Genomic DNA, 20,102 nt, shown 5'->3' on the forward strand with positions numbered 1-20,102 from the left:
CACCCACGAAGACACCCAGCAACACACCCACCAAGACACCCAGAAAGGCACCACCCACCAAGACACCCATCAGCATACTCACCAAGACACCCATCAACACACCCAGAAAGGCACCACCAACTTACTGAAACTTTCTGAATGTTTTAGAAATGAATCATAGTCCTGTCAGTTCTCATTGTACAGGAATGTGTTTCCACTGGTGTTCATCATGACCTCATCGTCATGGATGAAGCATTAACAGAAGCACTTGAGTCAACAGATTGGTTTGTTTGTTGCAGGTACCGTCCAGCTACCTGATCCTGTGGGTGACCGTGGACGTCTTGTCAGCTGTGATAATCATCACGGTGTTTATAGTACAGAGGTGTGTGCAACACTTGAATCCCATTATGTTGAATCCCATTGTCCTCGTTAAGTGTGCCCACGTTTGTATCATATAACTGTTGTTGAAGAATGGTATACTGGTGTGACTTTTCGTGGAATGATAAGTGTGGCGCCGGGTTCCCTGCAGGTTGTGCGTTTGTCCTCTGAATTTTATACATGCATCTGACCCGTGAAGGTCCCGGTTAGAATTGGTCTTCAACAACACATGCTTATCGTAATAGCTGACTAACGGGATTGGGTGGTCAGACTCGCTGACTTGGTTGACACATGTCATTGGTTCGATCGTTAATTGATGCACATATTGTTGATCACTGGTTTGTCTGGACCAGATTATTTACAGACCACTGCAATTTAGTTGGGATATTGCTGAGTGTGGCATTAGTAAACATAGAAACAAACAAATAGAATCTTAAAAATAGTTTGTAAAAGAACTGTATTTGAACACTGATTATATCGTAATCACATACAATAAGTATTGACACTGAACTTTTCAAAAGATGTGACAGCCTCAGACATGTGACATTCTGCTTTCAGAATCCGACTGTATGGGACTTCATTTAGCCCTGAAACCTTCTCCCTGAACAGCACGGCCCGCAGCGCTCAGGAACACCGATCTCGCAATATGAAGGAGAAGCTGCTGTACAACATGACGGATGGGGACCTCGTGGAGGAGGTGGATGTACGTGCTGGCCACGGCGGCGTGGTCAACCAGCCCGCTTCATCGTACTCCATGGCCTTCATCAACAACGACCCCTACTCCAGTAGATACCACAATGGAAACACCTTCCCCGACAGCAAGTACGAAGTGGAGTAGGACAGCGATCACGATGACAATAGTCTTTCTTGCGACACAAGTTTGGATGCAATATTTTTATCTGTGTATCATGTGTATTTGTTCTCATGGTATACAGAGCCTTGTGAGCTTATGTTTCTTGTCACTGAATGTCCGGTAGCCATCTTTGTCAAAGGCAGTAGTTTTCTGTGTGTGAACCTGTTGTGACATGGGATCATTCCAAGAGAATTGGGTTCATCGAGTTGGTCGTTGTCATAAAAAGGGAAATCATTGTCAGATAGAAAAAAAAAAAATATTTACATGATACAGGGGAATGCTGAACCAGATGACTTCTTTTCGGATTTTCAGGGAAGTCAGAATCTGCAAAGTGTTCCTCATCCTGTTCCAAAATGTTCCATTGTTGGTTTTGGTGGGCAAGATATCATCATCAAAACTTTGAGACCATTATTGGTAATCAGGCTTTTTGTCTGCAACTGAGAGAAACTGCTTGTTGAAATGACCTGATGTGAAACTTTCATGATCAAATGTCAAGAAACTGATCATATGTAGATCAATGGTATGCGTTTGAAGCAAGTATGGCGAACCTGTTGATCTTTGATACCGCTGTATGACAGGATACTTGCCTCAACCTGCTATGTACTGCTGCCTTGGTCAGTGTGCGTGACACGGAGGATGAACGATGTTTGTGTGCACTGTGGTGGAGTTTAGCCCTTTGGTTTTACCAGGTATTTTGAAGGTGAGCTCCAGTACCAGACTTCACGGACAGTGATGGTCAATCCAGACACAGACTTTGGTTTACTATCAGTTGGTTTATGAACAAATGAACACCTGAATGAGAAAATTACTTTTTTTATATTGTGCATGAGATGGGGTTTGGGCTTCAGGGAGAGAGGAACTTTGTTTCACATTTACGTGTCACCTAGAACTGTATTATGACTCGAAGGTGGACCATACCTGTGTACAGAAACTGGTGTTGTTACAGTTGTCAATACAAAGCTCTGATACCCACCTTGATGTTACCAACTGATACTTGTGAGTGCCAGCAGGAAAACGTCACGCCGAAGACCCGGGTTCGATTCCCCACATGGGTAAAATGTGTGAAGCCCATTTCTGGTGTCCCCCGCCGTGATGTTGCTGGAATATTGCTAAAAGCGGCGTAAAACCAACACTCAATCAGTCAGTCAGTCTGTCAGCATGAAAAAGCTGAACCAAGCCTAAATCAGTTTTAACTTTGTCGTCCAAATTAGAGCTTTAAGTCCCAGTGAAAACTGGTTGGCTTTTCATCCATTGATAGAAATTCATAATTCATGGAAGCTTTTTGTTAATTTTCTACCACCTCCTTGATTTTGGCCCCAACTGATACTAAACAACAGATTGTGTGTGAGAGAGCCATGTGTGTGGACAAGGTGTTTTATATGGTGCACATATTTAAAATATTTATGAAGTATTATTAGAACATTTGCATATCATCCAGGTATTCTATATTTTTGTACTGTTTGAGGATGCTGATCAGACATGAGCAATACAGTCAAGTAGGGGTGGGTATTGCAGAGAATTTCGATATTGTGATATATTGCGATGCGAAAGCATATATTGCGATATGTATTGAAATATATTGCAAGAATTATTTTTTAACAAAAACTAATTATAATCGAGTTAATGCTTGATTATAAAGCAAAAACACAACAAAATGACTATGATTGATTAACCTTTAATAAAAACTTTTAATCATGACAAAATAAAAATGTAAGTAATATTTGGGGCTAATGAAACAAGGAAAAAAACAATTTAAAAAGTGGAAATATCCGAAGATTTTCGAGTGTTACAAGGTTTTCCGAATGCATGTCAAAATACCGGTTTGCGATCAACGTATCGCAGTACGTATCGTTTTCATGTCTGAACCGGTAAATACCGGTAAACCGGTTGTATTGCGCAGCCCTACAATCAAGTTTGTATCTCAATCAAACTTGAGTGAGGATGTAGCTATGTCCGCTGATCTGATTATCTGTGTGTTGTTGAAGACTTTACAGTTTTGTTGAATCTCTTTTAATGCTGTTTTATTACAGTCCACCGTCTGTTTGTCCACGGGTATTCTTCTTGCACATTGCCCTGAAGTTGATCCATTATATTTTATATGCCAGTTGGAAGAACAGGTTTGAATACATGTAATTATGAGTAGTTGTTAAGCAATGAGTATAAGCAGAGTATTTCCGGAACATGATACAGGTGTAACTGGTGTGTAACTTGTTCGTAACCAGAGCTCACCCATGTGTCACCGGAGCATACCCCGAGCATAACTGGTGTGTAACTAGTTCGTAACCAGAGCTCACACATGTATCACCAGAGCATACTCCGAGCATCACTGGTGTGTAACTAGGTCGTAACCAGAGCTCACCCGTGTATCACCGGAGCATACCCCGAGCATCACTGGTGTGTAACTAGGTCGTAACCAGAGCTCACCCGTGTATCACCGGAGCATACTCCGAGCATCACTGGTGTGTAACTAGTTCGTAACCAGAGCTCACCCGTGTATCACCGGAGCATACTCCGAGCATCACTGGTGTGTAACTAGGTCGTAACCAGAGCTCACCCGTGTATCACCGGAGCATACTCCGAGCATCACTGGTGTGTAACTAGTTCGTAACCAGAGCTCACCCGTGTATCACCGGAGCATACTCCGAGCATCACCAGAGTGTCACAGGTGGGCAACTAGTCTATTAACGGAGCTTTAACGGAACCTCACTGTAGTCAGTTCTTAAACCTAAACTCTGTGTACAAAGGTAAGATGACAACAACTAATTTCTAATCATCATTTACATGTACTTGGACATGCTACAAGTTTTACACTTTTTCACCTTTACAGTTATATTTTAGTTTCTCAGTTTTGATGGCTTGTTATACTGTCAGTATCTGAATCAGCATTAGTTGTATTACACCAGGAACGTTCCTATAATAGTCCTATAGCACAGGGACCAACAACAGCCAGCTGCTGTGTTGAGAGAATCCCAGAATACCGTTCCACAAAGCTGCCTTTCCTTACCAAGACTTACATGAAGACTGGCATCGGTCTGTGGATCTGGATCTAGATGTACACAGTATTTCAGCCTAAATATATAGCATCTTATTGTTAATGTTATCTGTGTCACAAGAAGGGAGTCTTTGCTTAGTCATTGCCACGGCTGTAAGAAATAATGGTGAGAAACCAGTACGTTAACAGTGGTGTCCAGTAGGGCTGCAACGATTCGGTGTGATCGAAAATCAAATCTGACCCCTTAGTTTGAGTTTTGATAAGCATAATATCACTATTTCGATTCGATATTTGAATATCTATTTAAATTATTTCCACAAAGAGAGAATGTAATTTTGACTCCAACCCATACAGCGCTTAAATTAGGCGAAACGTGATTGGTTGATGCTGGACTAATTATCCAATGAGAACTGTTGATAGTAGACAATACCAAAGTGTTGTTCTGTTTTTAAACATCGTATTATATATTTTTTTTAATTGTTACATCATTTACATTCCTGATTTCCTTGTAAAATCTTGAAGAAAGGTTATCAATGTGATACGTTTTGTTTAATAATTTCTGAGAGTTAAATGAAATCTGATGTTTTTTGTATGAAGAATCAAATCGAAAATGATCAAATCGAGGGTCCAATATCAAAACTCGAATCGAGGTCTGCGTGAGTCGCTGCATCCCTAGTGTCCAGTCTCTTGTGGCGACTGACCACAGTGTGAAATATACAAATGTATTCACCAGAGGTGTTTCAGTTGCAACCTTAAGTCATGAAATATACTCCTGTACCTACCAAAGATTTTGGCTCTTTTAAACCTGTACATGCATCCCATAATATACGGAGGCTCTTAACAGAGGATATATGTCACAATGTTTTAACTCCTGTTGGCAATTAGTCCTCCTTCTTTTGTTTCAATGGTTTTCCTCGTCTGACGGTTTTCTCCCAGTCATATTTTGTTGTTTTATTTGTGAGATCTGTTTGACACGAGCAACACCCGGGTTCCAGCTTGCCGCGTATTTTCATCAAAGGCTGAAATGCTAAATATTACTTGTATAGTTTGTATTTATAACGTGACATTATATATTTACATGACATTCTCCACATGCCTTAATAAGGGACACAATAGGCTACAGGTACATCATGCACACATGTAGACGACAGAGGTGGGCATGTAGATACAGGTACATCTGCAGATTACAGGTATATCATGCACACATCTTGACGACGGAGGTGGGCATGAAGGAACAGGTACATTGTGTTACTGTGTGGACACGATATGCTTGTAGATGCAGCTTGGAATAGGTTAGTGAGAATCTCAGACAAGAATGAGTGTTTGTCTGAGTTATATAATATAATGTCTGCAGATGGTTCGGTTATTTTAATGTCACTTCACTGATTTTGTTTCATAAATGATTCCTGGACATATTTCAATATTTCTAATTACACAAAACAATGCCCTCAAATGTGAGATTTTAAGGCTGAAATGTGACATGTAATAGTGAAATAAGCACATTCTGATACCTGTAAGAATTCAGAAGAGTTTATCTCATGTACAGAATATAATTTGTATGTCAATGTTTATGAAGGTACATCTTCATGAGAGTTTGTCAGTTCAATAATGTTCAAAACAAATGACATACAGTTCATGTAGCAGTATTTTATTTATGTCAGATCAAATCGTTTGAAATTTTATGTGCATAAACTTAATATGTTGAAAGTTTTCTTGTTTATCAAATTTTACTCCAGCCTAAAAGATGATCCATAATGAGAGTGATAGGAGCGATATGTAAATATTATTCTTGAAGGTGGTTCCAGTGTTTATAACAAATGAAAATACTCAGTGTTGCTGCGAGGAAATTGTATTTAGTTGACATGTTTGTTTAGCAAGCTTGCTTGTGTTTAATGTGATAGTCATTCACACAGACCTCCCAGCAAGGTGAAGACCATGATGCCTGGAGAATAAGGAGTGCGGTCTCTGTCTGTCCTGCACAAGCAGACTGACACACCCACACCCACACCCACACCCACACCCACACCCACACCCACACCCACACCAACATTCATACCGAAGTCCTGGGTTCGACACACCCACACCCACACCCACACCCACACCCACACCCACACCCACATTCATACCGAAGGCCTGGGTTCGATTCCCAACATGGGTATAATGTGTGAAGCCCATTTCTGGTGTCCTCTGCCATCATATTGCTGGAATATTGCCAAAAGTGGCGGAAAACCCTACTCACTCGATCACTTCTGGGAGGTTTGTACAAAGTCTGGCCTGTGCCAAAAGTCATGTAATATTGTATGAGAGGATATCAGGTGAAGTGTTTGAAGATTTAAAGCATTTGTGATATCATACATTCCATTCACTTTTTGTTTTCCATACTTCAGATTAAATCTGTACATACATTGTGTGTAGTTGTCATGGAAACCGAACAAGATGGTGTATCCTCGGCCAAACTTACACAATAATCAAGCAATAGTGTAACAGTGGATTTTACAAGATGGTGTTTTTAACAAAATCGTTCTAATACAATACAGTAACTTTTGTGTGGCTGTATTCAGGATTTTGGAAACATGAATGATTAAATATCATGTTTACTCACTGATTTGTAAGTTACCGAATGTTACTATGCAAACATTTTCAATGAGTACCTGGACTTGTTGTGAGATTTGCATAGATCCTGTAGTACATGGTATGTGTTCTTATAAGTATTGTCAGGTGATCTTCACTGGAAGTTCATATCGGTGTCAACGAGACAGGAATGTGGAACTCTTGTCTAAACCAGCACGCCGGTAACAAGAGGACAACACAGCATGAAGTCTGCACCTATGCAGAATGCAATATTAATATGATTTTCCTACAAATTTTCATAATTTTCCAAAATTGGGACCAACCATTAGTTATTTTGGTAAAATTTTTAATAGAAACCGGATTCTTTTGTCATTCACTGTTTCAAGAAATAAATAACTCTCTCATAAAAAAGGAAATGTACAATTTGAAAAATTTACGAACATTTTCTTTCAGGGCAATTAGCATGTTAATATTGCTATTACAAAACAAAGTAAAAATATTTTTTTGTTTATTTTCCACAGCGTAATAAGCTACAAAACCTCTAGAAAGATATTTTCAGTTGAAATAAATGATTGTTCTGACGGAATGCATGGTCAAGAGAAGCAGTTTCTAACACCAACTGTCTATACTGGGACACAGTTCCATGACAGTCATAACACTGTTGATGTAAAGTTGAGGGAATGTGTCCCAGAGACCCAGGTTTAGGAGTACATGTAATGAATGTCGTTGTATTGTCAGGGATATCTAGGGAGGCTGTAGTATAGATGGTTGTATTGTCAGGGATATGTAGGGAGGCTGTAGTATGGATGGTTGCTGTGGTGCATCACTGTTGCAAATGACCTACACTTGAGATGTGCTTTCAAGTTCCATGCAGATGTAGGAGATAATTTCTAGCTATTTTTCTATGCCATAAACTGACACTCTGTGCATGTGCAGAATATGTGTTGTACTGGAATAAAATATATTAAGAGAGGATGTGAGACTGGTTATTTGTCATTCCATCAAATTCAGCTCATGATCAGTGCTCTTTGTTTCTATGGCCCAACACTCCCAAGTGTAGCAGCAAGCCCATCACTACCTTCAACTGAAGTTGAACAGAGACATTGTGATGTAATAATAACATTGCTTATAAATTTGTAATATTTTATGCTAACATATAGCAACAAGACTGACTGACTGACTGAGTTTGGTTTTACGCCGCTTTTAGCAATATTCCAGCAACATCAGGGCGGGGGACACCAGAAATGGGCTTCACACATTGTACCCATGTGGGGATTCGAACCCGGGTCTTCGGCGTGACGAGGCAATGCTTTAACCACTAGGCCACCCCACCGCCCCTATAGCAACAAGAAAACTGAAATGACCACGAAGGCGTTGCCCAAAGTACAAAAACAGGATGATAAGACATGGATATCTGCCAGAACAACATGAAAGACAAACGGTGATGGAAGATTTACAAATGGATCAATTGAAATCAGTTATGACACCAGGTGTTCACTGTCAGATATACAACGTGTGTTTGAGTAATCTCTCTGACAAATCACTCGAAAAGGTTTGGTAGCTAATAAGTTAAATAAATGTGTATCATAGTCATCTTCAACATCGGTTTATTTCTGTTAGCCACAATGTTGCTCTTTGGTTGGGTATGGCATTTTCAATGGGACAATGTCCCTTCTAGGATTCTATGATATCTTCACCGGAAGATCTATACTATGCAGCAAAGTTGAATCAGCTGTTATTAACCACGACAAAGGGTGAGTAGGACTAAGTAGAAATTGGTTGAATGGTATTGACCTCTAATATTTTTTGGCAATATATTTCCTGAGACGTGACTATTGCCAGTGAAATGGTAGTCCAGTGGGTCGTGAAACACCTGTTTCTTGTTTCTCTTGATGTAAATATGTCCAAATTATGACCAACTGGATGTGTGAGGGATTTATCCTTGTGATTAGAAAGCTGCATGCAAAGTTGTGTTTAGTTCTTGTCAGTTCGTCACTAAGCAGGATCAAGACGCGGTGGGCGAGCTGTCTAAGGCGCTAGGCTAGTAATCCAGCGAGCTTGGAGGTGCCAGGATGGAGCCCACCTGTGACCAGGTGTAAAAAACCTTGGAGTCAACTTTGTGTGCAGACTCTTTCCGTGTTGTCACAACCCCTAGTGTACAGTACACAAGCCTGTGCACTGAAAAGAACCCACAAACCCGTTGGTAGAATACTAGATGGTGGCCACGTGCAAACACGTAGTTGCGGGTACAGCAACGTGCAGTAAACTTAGACAAAGTACTGTGACTATATGTCACAGTCCAGCAGCTGTGACTGGGTACCTCGTTAGGATGAGGCCACAATACCTCGGTGAGCCTAGTGGTTGGTTGGTTGGTTGGTTGGTTGGTTGGTAGGTTGGTAGGTAGGTAGGTAGGTAGGTAGGTAGGTAGGTAGGTAGGTAGGTAGGTAGGTAGGTAGGTAGGTAGGTAGGTAGGTAGGTAGGTAGGTAGGTAGGTAGGTAGGTAGGTAGGTAGGTAGGTAGGTAGGTAGGTAGGTAGGTCATTTTGGAGTTTGTCACAAATGTGCATCCATATGTAGGTATAGGCCTGGCCTTCAAAGTGTTAGCCAATACCTTCTCTAATTAAGGAGTCTGTCCATGGTTCTTCAAGGTTGCGTTTGCTAGTCATGGACCCAACTTTTTGGAAAAAATGCTTTCACTGTAGTCCATGATGGGTTTGCAAGGTTTATACTGCCCCCTATCTATCCGCAAATTAAAGCTTTTTCTTAAGAATATCATTTAATATTTGTATAGACATGTAACCTGTCAGTGCAACCATCAAATATATTAATATCTCTGAACCAATTACTGAACAAGGAATAACAATAATAATATCACGCACTGTGAAGGATATTTGTTTCCAAAATCAATATGCAAGTGGAACTATAAGACGCCTAAGTCAACCATCTTTACCGTAAGAATGAACAAATTTGCTGCACTTATTTCTTTTCGAACTATATGCCCATGTCCAATTTCTAATGTTGATATTCTTCCTCTGTAGGTTGTGCCTGTGTAGTGTCAAGATGGAAATATCAACACAAGCAGCAGCGACTAGTTCGCTGTCTCCTTCCCATGCCATACCCTCTGATTTCAAGTAGAGAAATGACTTTCTCGCTACCCTCCTTTTCCGCCACCATCATTGGCGTTTGCCCATTTTCATCCTTGCTGTTTAGATCATCTAAGCCTTGTGAGATGATGTACTCCACAATCTGTACATTGTCACTTACGCAAGCATAATGGAGTATGTTTCTGTCTGAGTCATCTTTCTCTGACAAATTGCAGTCATTCCTCACCAGCAGATCGAAGACTTTCCTTTGTCCACTCTTTGCTGCTAACATCACCGGTGTTGCACCATTTTCTCCTCTACTCTCCATGTCAGCTACTTTACGTGAAAGAATACTCTCAACAATCTGGACACTGCCTCCATAAGATGCAGCATGTAGCATGTTGTTATTGTCCTTAGTAAACACCTTCAGATCACATTCGTTTTTCACCAGCAGGTCAAAAACTTCTTTTCGTCCATTCACAGCTGCTAACATCACTGGTGTCCAACCTGTGTTATTTCTGCTGTCAATATGAATAATATTACGAGACAGGAGATAGTCACGCGAGAGGAGGTCCTCAACAATTTGAATGTCACCACCAAAAGAAGCTGCATGAAGAATGTTGTTCCCATTATCATCCCTCACAGAAAGATCACACCCTTTCTGGACCAATAGATCAAACACCTTCCTTTGACCATTGACTGCCGCCACCATCACGGGTGTTTGCCCTTCTTCCCCTCTGCTCTCTGTGTCAGCTATCTCACGTGAAAGGATGCAGTTAACGAAATTAACGTTATCACTCACACAAGCTGCATGCAGAATATTATTATCGGTATAATCTTCTGCTGACAGGTCACATCTTTTCCTAGCAAGGAGATCATACACTTTCTTGTGGCCATTTATTGCTGCTGTCATGACAGGCGTGAACCCGTTCGAATCTCTACTGTTAATGTCCGCTATCTCACCTGATAGGAGATATTCAACAATCTCTACATTGTTACTACTGCAAGCGGCATGGAGAATATTACAACCATCTTCGTCTTGTACCTTTAGGTTACACCCCTCACCCACAAGTAGATCAAATACTTTCTTTTGACCTGCCTCTGCTGCCAAAATCACTGGTGTTGCTCCATTGTTATTTTTACTTTCAATGTCAGCAATACCACGTAACAAAATGTCCTTAACTAATACTGCATCGTTGCTGAGACATGCAGCATGAAGGATGTTGCCACCATCACTAACCTCCAAGAGATCACAGTCGTTTGAAAGGAGAAGATCAAAGACTTTCCTATTGCCTTCTCGTGCTGCCACCATCAACGGCGTGTCTCCATCATCACCTTTACTGTTGATGTCAACTAACTTCCGTGAAAGGATGTCCTTAACGATCGTGACATTGTTACTGTAACAAGCAGCATGCAGGATATTTTCACCCTCATCATCAACCACGGAAAGGTCACACCCCCTGACTTACCAGTGCATTGAACACCTCGGTCTGCCCTTCCATTGCTGCGCACATAACTGGTGTTAACCCATCCTCACCTCTGCTCTCAATGTCGACCATCTTTTTTGACAGAAGGTTTGTGACCATATCCACACTGTCACTACAACATGCAGCATGGAGAACAGTGTCACCTAGATCATCCACAACTGACAGGTTGCATCTTTTCTTCACAAGGATATCAAACACTTGCTTCTGTCCGTTCTTTGCCGCCACCATCACTGGGGTCTCCCCATCTTCACCTCTACTCTCTAGGCCAGCTACCTTATGATTCAGGAGATAGTTTACGATAAACACGGACCCACCAGAACACGCAGCATGAAGCATGGTGTTCCCGTTATAATCTATTGACGTCAAATTACATTGTTCATCTACTAGTAAGTCAAACGCTTTCCTATTTCCACTGCACGCTGCTTTCATCAGCGGAGTTTTACCTGACAGGTCCTTTCTCTCAAGACTTATTTCCCCATTTGAAACCAACCCTTTGACAATATCAGCATTGCTGCCAGAACATGCCACATGAAGTATATCGTCACCATTATCTAACATCAATGAAAGATCGCACTTTTCTTTCAGTAAAGTATTGAAAACTTGTTTGTGTCCTTTAGATACTGCAATCATCACGGGTGTAAATCCTCCCGGGCTTACGTTATTGATATCCACTTCTCCTTTGGATATGAGTTGTTTCACTCGATTATTATTTCCCTCAAAGCAAGCTTTGTTGAACATTTGATTTGGGTGTTTTTGAATGATGGTATCTCGCCGAGATGATGTCTCATGGTGTTCAATATCTGCAATGATACGAAATATGTCACAACATCAGTGATGGGATCAGCTCGGTAAGAAGTGCGATGCAGGGATGCCATGCTAAATGACAGACCAGATTTAATATGCATTGATGGCGTTCTGAATACGTTCGTGAGAACGCATGATGGTAAAATCAGACACATGACCTGATCGTGCCAGGGTCATTGGAGCTTACATAGTGCAGGAGGCCCTGTCTTCATGGGATGGGCAACTAGGTCAGCAGAAATCAACCGTGTCGTACACATCTGGATCTACCTACACATCACCCTCGATCATGACGTACTGGAACTCGGTCATGGTCTTACTGAAGAGTGGAACTGCCTTCCGCTCAGCAATATCCAGACACTTACTGGGAGCAACGGAGAAGTTGCCATGGTGTGATCACATACACACTACTGAGAGATGTGTTTTTGGACGACTAATTTGTTTTAGTGTATTTCAACGTTTCAGTTGTGATCAGATATTCTCATTTTGATGCATGTTCAGACTGATTCTTGATGAAATGTTTCTGCTGGCTTAGTGGGGACAAACGGCAACATGTTTTTCTTTTTTACTCTTCTCTACACAATATTGTATTCAGATAGTTCAACTGGCTTGATACACTGAATGGTGATCCTAACCAAATTGGATGTAGTATATGTAGAAAATACATTGCGTAAAGGTACGATCAGGTGGTTCTAACTAATTCAGAAACTGTGGGGCGGTGGGGTAGCCTAGTGGTTAAAGTGTTGGCTCGTCATGCCGAAGATCCGGGTTTGATTCCCCACATGGGTACAACGTGTGAAGCCCATTTCTGGTGTTCCCCGCCTTGATGTTGCTGGAATATTGCTAAAAGCGGCGTAAAACCAAACTCAGTCAGTCCGTCAGTCAGAAACTGTGCGGCTTGTAGGTTGATTAGCTTGATTCTGAATGGAGTGATAAATGATAGAAAGATATGAAAGTAACCCACTTGGAGCTCTTCTTCTGTCTCTGGCAGATAGAGACTCAGACAGTCCCTCGGGTGTTGCGTGAAATATGTTGTCTGTGTAATAATTTTTAATGTCTGAAAATTGAAACATAGATTATATAATCTTCCACAGACGTTGGTAGCAATGCTATTAAAGTATGTGCATGTTTAAGTCCTTCACCGGACGAACCTACATGACAAATAACCACTGGTCGACAGAAATAACTTTACGGCCGGATTCTAGTATCTATATGTAAGTATTTTCTTTCGATCATGGTCGGGCCGTTTCAAATGATGAGATTTGTATTTTCAAAAGAATAGTTCCTGTTGCTGCACTGTTCATAGTGCAAGGGACAGAGAGAGTATTAAGCATTTTAAGAAAAAGAAAACCTTTTTCAAATGGAATTTAGAACCTGGTATGATGACGAGGAGCATTTGACCTGCTTGATAACGGTGTTAGGATCTACACCGAAACATCACATCTATTGCACTAAATAAGTTGTCTATGCATAAAAAGTATTCCTCTTAACAAAAAACAGAAGCCACAAAATCGGTGGTACTTTCTTGTAATACCTATCCTCAGAACATGCCAGTAACGGTATTTGTGAAAACATGGTTACTATTATGACTGAGTTATTTACTCAATCCTACCACATCAAAGAGTTTGCAAATGGTTTTATCATGAGACAACCAAACGGTATCATAGCTTTATATCCCAAACATCCAAACTACTTCCTATTGATAATTTAAGTAATACAGTTCGATCATCCCCTATGTGTAGTTAGTAACGTACATTAATCCAGGGGCTGGGTCATGGTATCACCCTAATGTTTTGTAACGCCACATACGGTAATTTGTCAACCTTATCAGGGCAGTCTACAAGTAATCGAGTTTGGACCATATAGTCCAGGAATTGACATCACAAGCATGGCTACTGAAGACAACTTCTGACCCGGATTTTTATCGATATCTGAATTATCCTTATACACCTACGAGTTTCCTAAGGGCGAAAATGTCGAACGGAGGGCCAGGCAAACATAGAAAACACTAAAACAATGATGTTTTCCAAGGATGGGAGGTAATTTGATGACGTAATTTCAAAGGAGGATAATGTAAAGTCGGCGCCACTGATCTCTTAAAACATCTTTCATCTATTGATTAGTTGTAAATATATCAGTTACCATTATTATATGTTATCCCAGAAACATGTTGGCTTCCGGCACTTGCATGATCTCTTGCACCTTGAACTATCCAATTTTCTGGAAAGAGAAACATACTTGTAACATGCTATTGTAATTGAGCGTGCTTTATCATTATATCAGTAAGATACTACTGTCAATTCCACATAAATGTCCGAATATCTGATGTAGTGGACACCCATTGGCCTGAACAACAAATAAAGTCTTCTCTGGTGTGGACATCTGCCACTACAGGAAATGCGGACTCATCTTCCAAAGCAGCAGTTCTTCAACAACCGAAGTTTATGGAGATTATTTTGGTTACATCTTTGACAGTTTTTCTCGATGACGTTGCGTCTGGTCGTATCTCGTAATGACGTAAGCGGTTCCTGGCTGTGTTGGGTGGACACATCGGAGTGGTCTGGAATAGTCTGGGCAGTGGTCACTGAAGTCTGGAGCAAGTGACAGAGATGTGTCATCCGTATCTATTTGTCCTGTCTTGGACTCGCGACAAATGGACGTCCTGCTCGTGGGCGATCAGCAACTTCATTACTGTTCTGATAACGTCTCATCTGCGATGAAATGGTGTTTGGAAATGTGCAGTCCCCTAACGTTGAGCCATCCCCAACCCTGGAGAGACCATCTCAGTAGCCTCATGACGTCGTGTATTCATGCGTCGTGGCATGACGTAAAGTACACTGCCTGTTTGATTTGTGGAATCATCAAATTCAAACAATTAAGCTTCCCAAATCTGCAGCAGTTTTTGATACTCATGTGCTCGACTCAGTGTATCGAGATGCACATGCACGAACGTGTTGCACATCCCCATGCCGAAACCACTGACGTCGTGAAGCGCTGCGCATGTATATGTGGTTGACTGAATTGACATGCATATCAATAGTATATTGGGTGGGAGCTCAGCAGACACAACATTTGGGGGATCAGGGGGATCAAGGTGGATCACATAATGTCATCCAAGTCACTTGATCATAATAAGGCAAGGAAACTCATGAATATGCAAATGAATGCATGACATCATAGGTCAGCAAAGGTTAACACAGCTATGACGACATCACAATCACCTGTAGGCAACGTAATCAGACTCGCATACCTTATGAAAACTCACCAATATGCATGAAAACTTCACCACTATTCATCTAAATATATTTAGTACCGGTTACATTTATGACAGATAACACATACGCAACAAATAAAGATTCAACAAGGTGAAAACCCACGACCTCTCTGATTTAACCACCTTCAAAATAACAAAGTTTGTACAATACATCTACTCTTACCTATAATGTAAATGTGTCGCTTTACTGGTTAAGGAAACGCCTGCGAATGAGTGAATGAGTTAATATTTAAGGTCAAATCGGCACTATCTCAGCCATAAAACAATTTATACAATAGAAATGTTTACAAAAATAAAAACCTTTTGAAGAGTAAAACCTGTCGACGATGGACAGTAAAAATACTAGAGTATCACAGATATGAATATAAAACTAGCATGTAAATCTAAAACATTTTAATTGAAGAAGACAATACAATACAAAACACGGGCTATATATCGCCAACAACTGAAGGTAGATCACCATACTAGGAATCATGGGGACTTACATTACTTTTGATAACTGCATGGACCCCAGTTGGATTTACACCACCCCTTCAGCCGCTGGTAGGAAGATTTAGCCAAAATTTAAACAACATAAATGCTATGATTAAAAAGTATGGTTGAGCGAAATTGACTTTGAAAGTTTTTGGGACTTATGTACCCTCTCAGAAGGACAATGATTTTACGACACTGTAACCCCCTTTGAGGATACAGCCACTAACAATTGCAGCTGCTAATTCATACTACCATGATTAAAATACCATTTATCTATTTACAAAACATATTATTCAAAACGTATACAATAATTCTATTGCCTTTGAAAATTCAATTATTAAATGATAATTTACATTATAAAGATCCGTAATTGTTTTGACATTAAAATATTTGTCCCTTGTGATGGAAAAATCAATGCGGTCAAGCAGGACATGCTTGAGAAACGCTTGTGTCACTAATAGAACTTAAAGTTAATATTGTGTCGCTCACTGGAATAACTCTGTTGTTTTGGGTGGTGTTTATAGAGGACGTTTCTCGCGGAGATAAGATTGTACATTCCCCACCCCCAAAACCGTGTTGACACAACCCCGTCTGCTCGTGTGGTATTTGATTAAATACTTTCAACACTATACCTCTACTTCACTTTGGAGTAGATAGCTGGGAGACATTAGGTCTGGGCTGTCAGAATTTGAAAAGCTACTGAATTCAGCACGTTATATTCAATTCAGGTGACATGACACCATTGACAATGCAAATGAATCAGAAAGGTTAGGTTGCTAGCTGAAATATGGCAAATTACCAAGCACGTTCTTGTGATGAGAGAGCTTATCTGGGACTTTGAGATACCTGAATTTCAACAATAGCTACGATTCGATTGTCACATACATGATCTACTTGATTTTCACACATTGCTAGTATTATAAGCTTTCGTTCAGATATTGAAGAAAAATAGGGGAGAAGGTCTTCTGCGCTGTAAATAATTCACTATTACTCAAAAACTGCATCATACACTGCAGCTTTAGTCACGTGATGATTCACTCATGACGTGGTATACGTGTTGAAGCATGTCACAAGCCATAGGGTTCTCAAGTCTGATCAGGTTGTCTATAGGTGAAAGGGATGTCGTCATAGCTACGATTCATTCATCTTGCTGACCTATGACGTCATGCATTGATTTGTCTATTCATGAGTTTCCTTGCCTTATTATGATCACGTGACTTGGATGAGCCAATCAACATCTGATCCGCCTTGATCTGCCTGATCCCCCAAAAGTTGAGTCTGCTCCAACCCAATATACTACTCATATCTAATTAAACTGATGGTGCGCTGAAGGTGATGCCCAGTAAAATACATTTTGGCTATGCAGGATATTATACCCTGTCACAGCCTGAGATGTCGTACTTCTCTTGGATCACACAACACTTAAAACTCAATCCTAGAACACAGAACTCATTCAAACAACAGACACCCCTCGACTCCAAAATATATATTTAAAGGTCACATGCAACCAAAACATCAAACATAATTAAAACAAAATTATCACTATACATTGCTGATTATGAAAAAAAACATGTAAACAAAATTATAAGCGTACAATCGCAAATCAAAAGTGCAATATTCTATACATGTCCTTGGGTTTACTTCCCTAGAAACGAAGCAGCCGGGTTACCGAACCCAGTCAGAGCGGGTGGGTGTGTACTCAAGTGTAAAGTCTGGTTCATTTGCAAGTGCCCTCACGGCTCATTGTGTGTGTATATAGAGATGTTGAGTTTTGTAAATACATGCTCATTTTTTTGTGTATAACATTTTGCAACCAACAGACATCATAACATGTCATGTGTACAAGTATCACACCTGCCTATCTGGGTAATTACATAATGTGACAGAGACCGAACTCGGGCCATAAATCAATGCGTTTTGTTTATGGTGTATAGCCTGATAGGTGTTAAGTTCAAATTGCATGTGGTCAGTGATCGAAGTTGTGTATTGAATATTGTTATTAGCAGAGAGGCAGGCAGACACACAGGTGTCAATAAAACAGACATTGAGTTTTGTCTGTGACAACGACATATCTATATCACAGTTAGAAATTCTGTCAACGCTAAATAATGACATTGCTTTCAAGTATCGAACTGAGAAAGTGACTTGGTAAGAAGAACGTGGTGACAAATGAAATTATACAGTACAGTTGACATTGAGTGAACGCAACCAGTGTCAAGTAAAAGCATACGCTTAAACAACATGTAAATTAATTTGCTCACGACAATCCGAACATAAAACACAATCAGTTTCAAGTAAGAGCATGCGCTTAAGACAACATGTACATTAATTCGCTTACGATAATCCGTTCAAATAAACATTAAATCAACACATTCACTTTCATCATGTGCGCAGAATTCCCTCTGTGAAAGGTGGTTAATGTTGAAAATATTGACAAATGTTCCACACATGGAAACATGCGAAAATATGAAGGACGACATTATTATTTGTGAATTCGTTACTGGAAACTTGGGCATAACAAAGGCGAAACGCGAATTCATTATATTGGATTTATGTGCTATGTCCTCTACCACGGGATCTCCGTGATCAGCAGCACTTGCATGTTCACTGCCTCTCATCGACACTAATATTCGCAAATATATTTTCAAAAATCGATATTACATGTAAAGACATATGAATAATATGTTTTTGTCATTTATGTTCTTGGAACTTTAATTTATATGTGAATGTAGAAATATTTGCTTCTCGGGGTCAAATATCAGGGACCGGTTCGGCTTGGGGCCGGTTCGGGGGTAATTCTTCACTGCGCATGTGCTATGAGCGCAGCCCAGCTGTTGAAACCAGTTTTCCCCCAAGAGCTGGGGGAAAATTAGTGAATCGATTTGAACTCCGATTTCGTTCGTTATTTTTCATCGCGTTATTTTTCAACTTTATAAGTTGAATTTGCATTTCTGATTTGTATCGGTAAGGTATCAGAATCTGCAAAGTTGTGTTTTACGTTGCATGTGACCTTTAACGAAAATCATAAACTATAAAAAGCCATCAGCACACCTATCCATTTTCCAAATGTGGTACATCTGTACCCGAGCTATACCCGGTTCGTATGCTGTAAAGCAGTTTATGTAGAAAGTGGTTATTTACCTATATTCGGACCTTGTTTTTCTCTAGGTCTGCTTCTTTTTGTCTTTGGGACAGACTTAGGTCGGAGAGCTTTCTTCTTTCGTTTCAGGGAATCCATGACACAGATCTAAAAACAACTGAATGAAAAGCGGCATAGTGCTGAACTACATGTGTCTTTGGTACATCATTTGGACAATAGAATGTGAACCGATATAGCCAGTGATTGTTCTTCAGTCATTCCCCAGTTGTTAAATACTCCTGTAGAAGTAAGCAACATGTCTATATACCTTTCACTAAACGTTTCTAACTTGTGCTTGAATATCACTCTAAACGGCACAATTAGAACGTTAATATGGCAATAATTATAGAAACGAATTCGAAGTGGTGATAACATTGACTTAGCTACAACAATCACTTTTCAGAATTAGGCTGGGTTTGGATATCTGAGGTAAACATTTGTGATCGACACACAACCACTTGTCTTGACGTAATGTGAGATAATACACGCATGCCCCTACCCCGTACACAAAAGCCTTCCGCAATGTTCTTTTCTCTTCCAGAATGTTTCCTGTCCTAGAAGATTCAAGATTATATGGCAGCCTCTATACAACTGTCCTCTATTGAATCGTTATTAAAGAAATGGATGTTTCAACTGCTCTACAAAAAAATCATACAGGCAAATGTAAACTTACTTACATCTCGTCTCCTTGGTATATAATGCGCAGTTGAAAAGAGCTAGAGTTGGTGACTGCATATGTGCACTAAACAGCTTATCTATGATCACATGGTGTTAAACATGCCCCTGCCTGCAGCCAATGTTTACTCTAGATAAGACTGACAACGGGCCAGACACGTGAAAATCCGGGTTAAAATTAATCTTCAGTAACCCATGCTTGTCGTAAGAGGCGACTAACGGGATCGGGTGGTCAGGCTTGCTGACTTGCTTGACACATGTCATCGTATCCCAGTCGCGCAGATCGATGCTCACGCTGTTGATCATTGGGTTGTCAGGTCCAGATTGGATTATTTACAGACCGTTGCCTTATATCTCAAATATTGCTGAGTGCAAAACAATAAACTAACCAATCAAC

At 40.4% G+C, this 20,102-nt stretch overlaps 3 protein-coding genes across 3 annotated transcripts; 1 reads left to right on the forward strand and 2 right to left on the reverse strand.

The window, feature by feature from the left end:
• The first annotated feature begins 208 nt into the window (after positions 1-208).
• Positions 209-2,045, forward strand: LOC124253053 (glycerophosphodiester phosphodiesterase domain-containing protein 5-like). Its single transcript, XM_046686774.1, has 3 exons — positions 209-219; positions 260-361; positions 916-2,045. Exons 1-3 carry the CDS (start codon positions 209-211, stop codon positions 1,193-1,195), a joined length of 393 nt encoding a protein of 130 aa, XP_046542730.1. The 3' UTR covers positions 1,196-2,045.
• Positions 2,046-9,841: 7,796 nt separating this feature from the next.
• LOC124253054 (putative ankyrin repeat protein RF_0381) lies at positions 9,842-10,567 on the reverse strand. The gene has a single exon (XM_046686775.1). The coding sequence runs from the start codon at positions 10,565-10,567 to the stop codon at positions 9,842-9,844; it is 726 nt and encodes a 241-aa protein (XP_046542731.1).
• Positions 10,568-11,306: 739 nt separating this feature from the next.
• Positions 11,307-19,756, reverse strand: LOC124253055 (ankyrin-3-like). Its single transcript, XM_046686776.1, has 5 exons — positions 19,708-19,756; positions 19,033-19,148; positions 14,286-14,363; positions 13,108-13,200; positions 11,307-12,142 (listed from the first exon to the last, which is right to left on the reverse strand). Exons 2-5 carry the CDS (start codon positions 19,127-19,129, stop codon positions 11,307-11,309), a joined length of 1,104 nt encoding a protein of 367 aa, XP_046542732.1. The 5' UTR covers positions 19,130-19,148; positions 19,708-19,756.
• Positions 19,757-20,102: the final 346 nt, after the last annotated feature.

This window comes from Haliotis rubra, unplaced genomic scaffold, assembly GCF_003918875.1.
Source record: "Haliotis rubra isolate DU_JTF1 unplaced genomic scaffold, ASM391887v1 Scf530, whole genome shotgun sequence".
Taxonomy (NCBI): Eukaryota; Metazoa; Mollusca; class Gastropoda; order Lepetellida; family Haliotidae; genus Haliotis; species Haliotis rubra.

What these genes read in the sequence shown, in the direction of transcription:
- LOC124253053 (XM_046686774.1), top strand. An exon ending in ACGGTGTTTATAGTACAGAG is followed by an intron (nt 362 to 915) that starts GTGTGTGCAACA and finishes TTCTGCTTTCAG; the next exon opens with AATCCGACTGTATGGGACTT.
- LOC124253054 (XM_046686775.1), bottom strand. Translation starts at nt 10,567, where the DNA reads ATGGTGGCGGCAGTCAATGGTCAAAGGAAGGTGTTTGATCTATTGGTC.
- LOC124253055 (XM_046686776.1), bottom strand. Translation starts at nt 19,129, where the DNA reads ATGGATTCCCTGAAACGAAAGAAGAAAGCTCTCCGACCTAAGTCTGTC. An exon ending in TGGGATAACATATAATAATG is followed by an intron (nt 13,201 to 14,285) that starts GTAACTGATATA and finishes TTCAATTTTCAG; the next exon opens with ACATTAAAAATTATTACACA. An exon ending in AGACAGAAGAAGAGCTCCAA is followed by an intron (nt 12,143 to 13,107) that starts GTGGGTTACTTT and finishes GTATCATTGCAG; the next exon opens with ATATTGAACACCATGAGACA.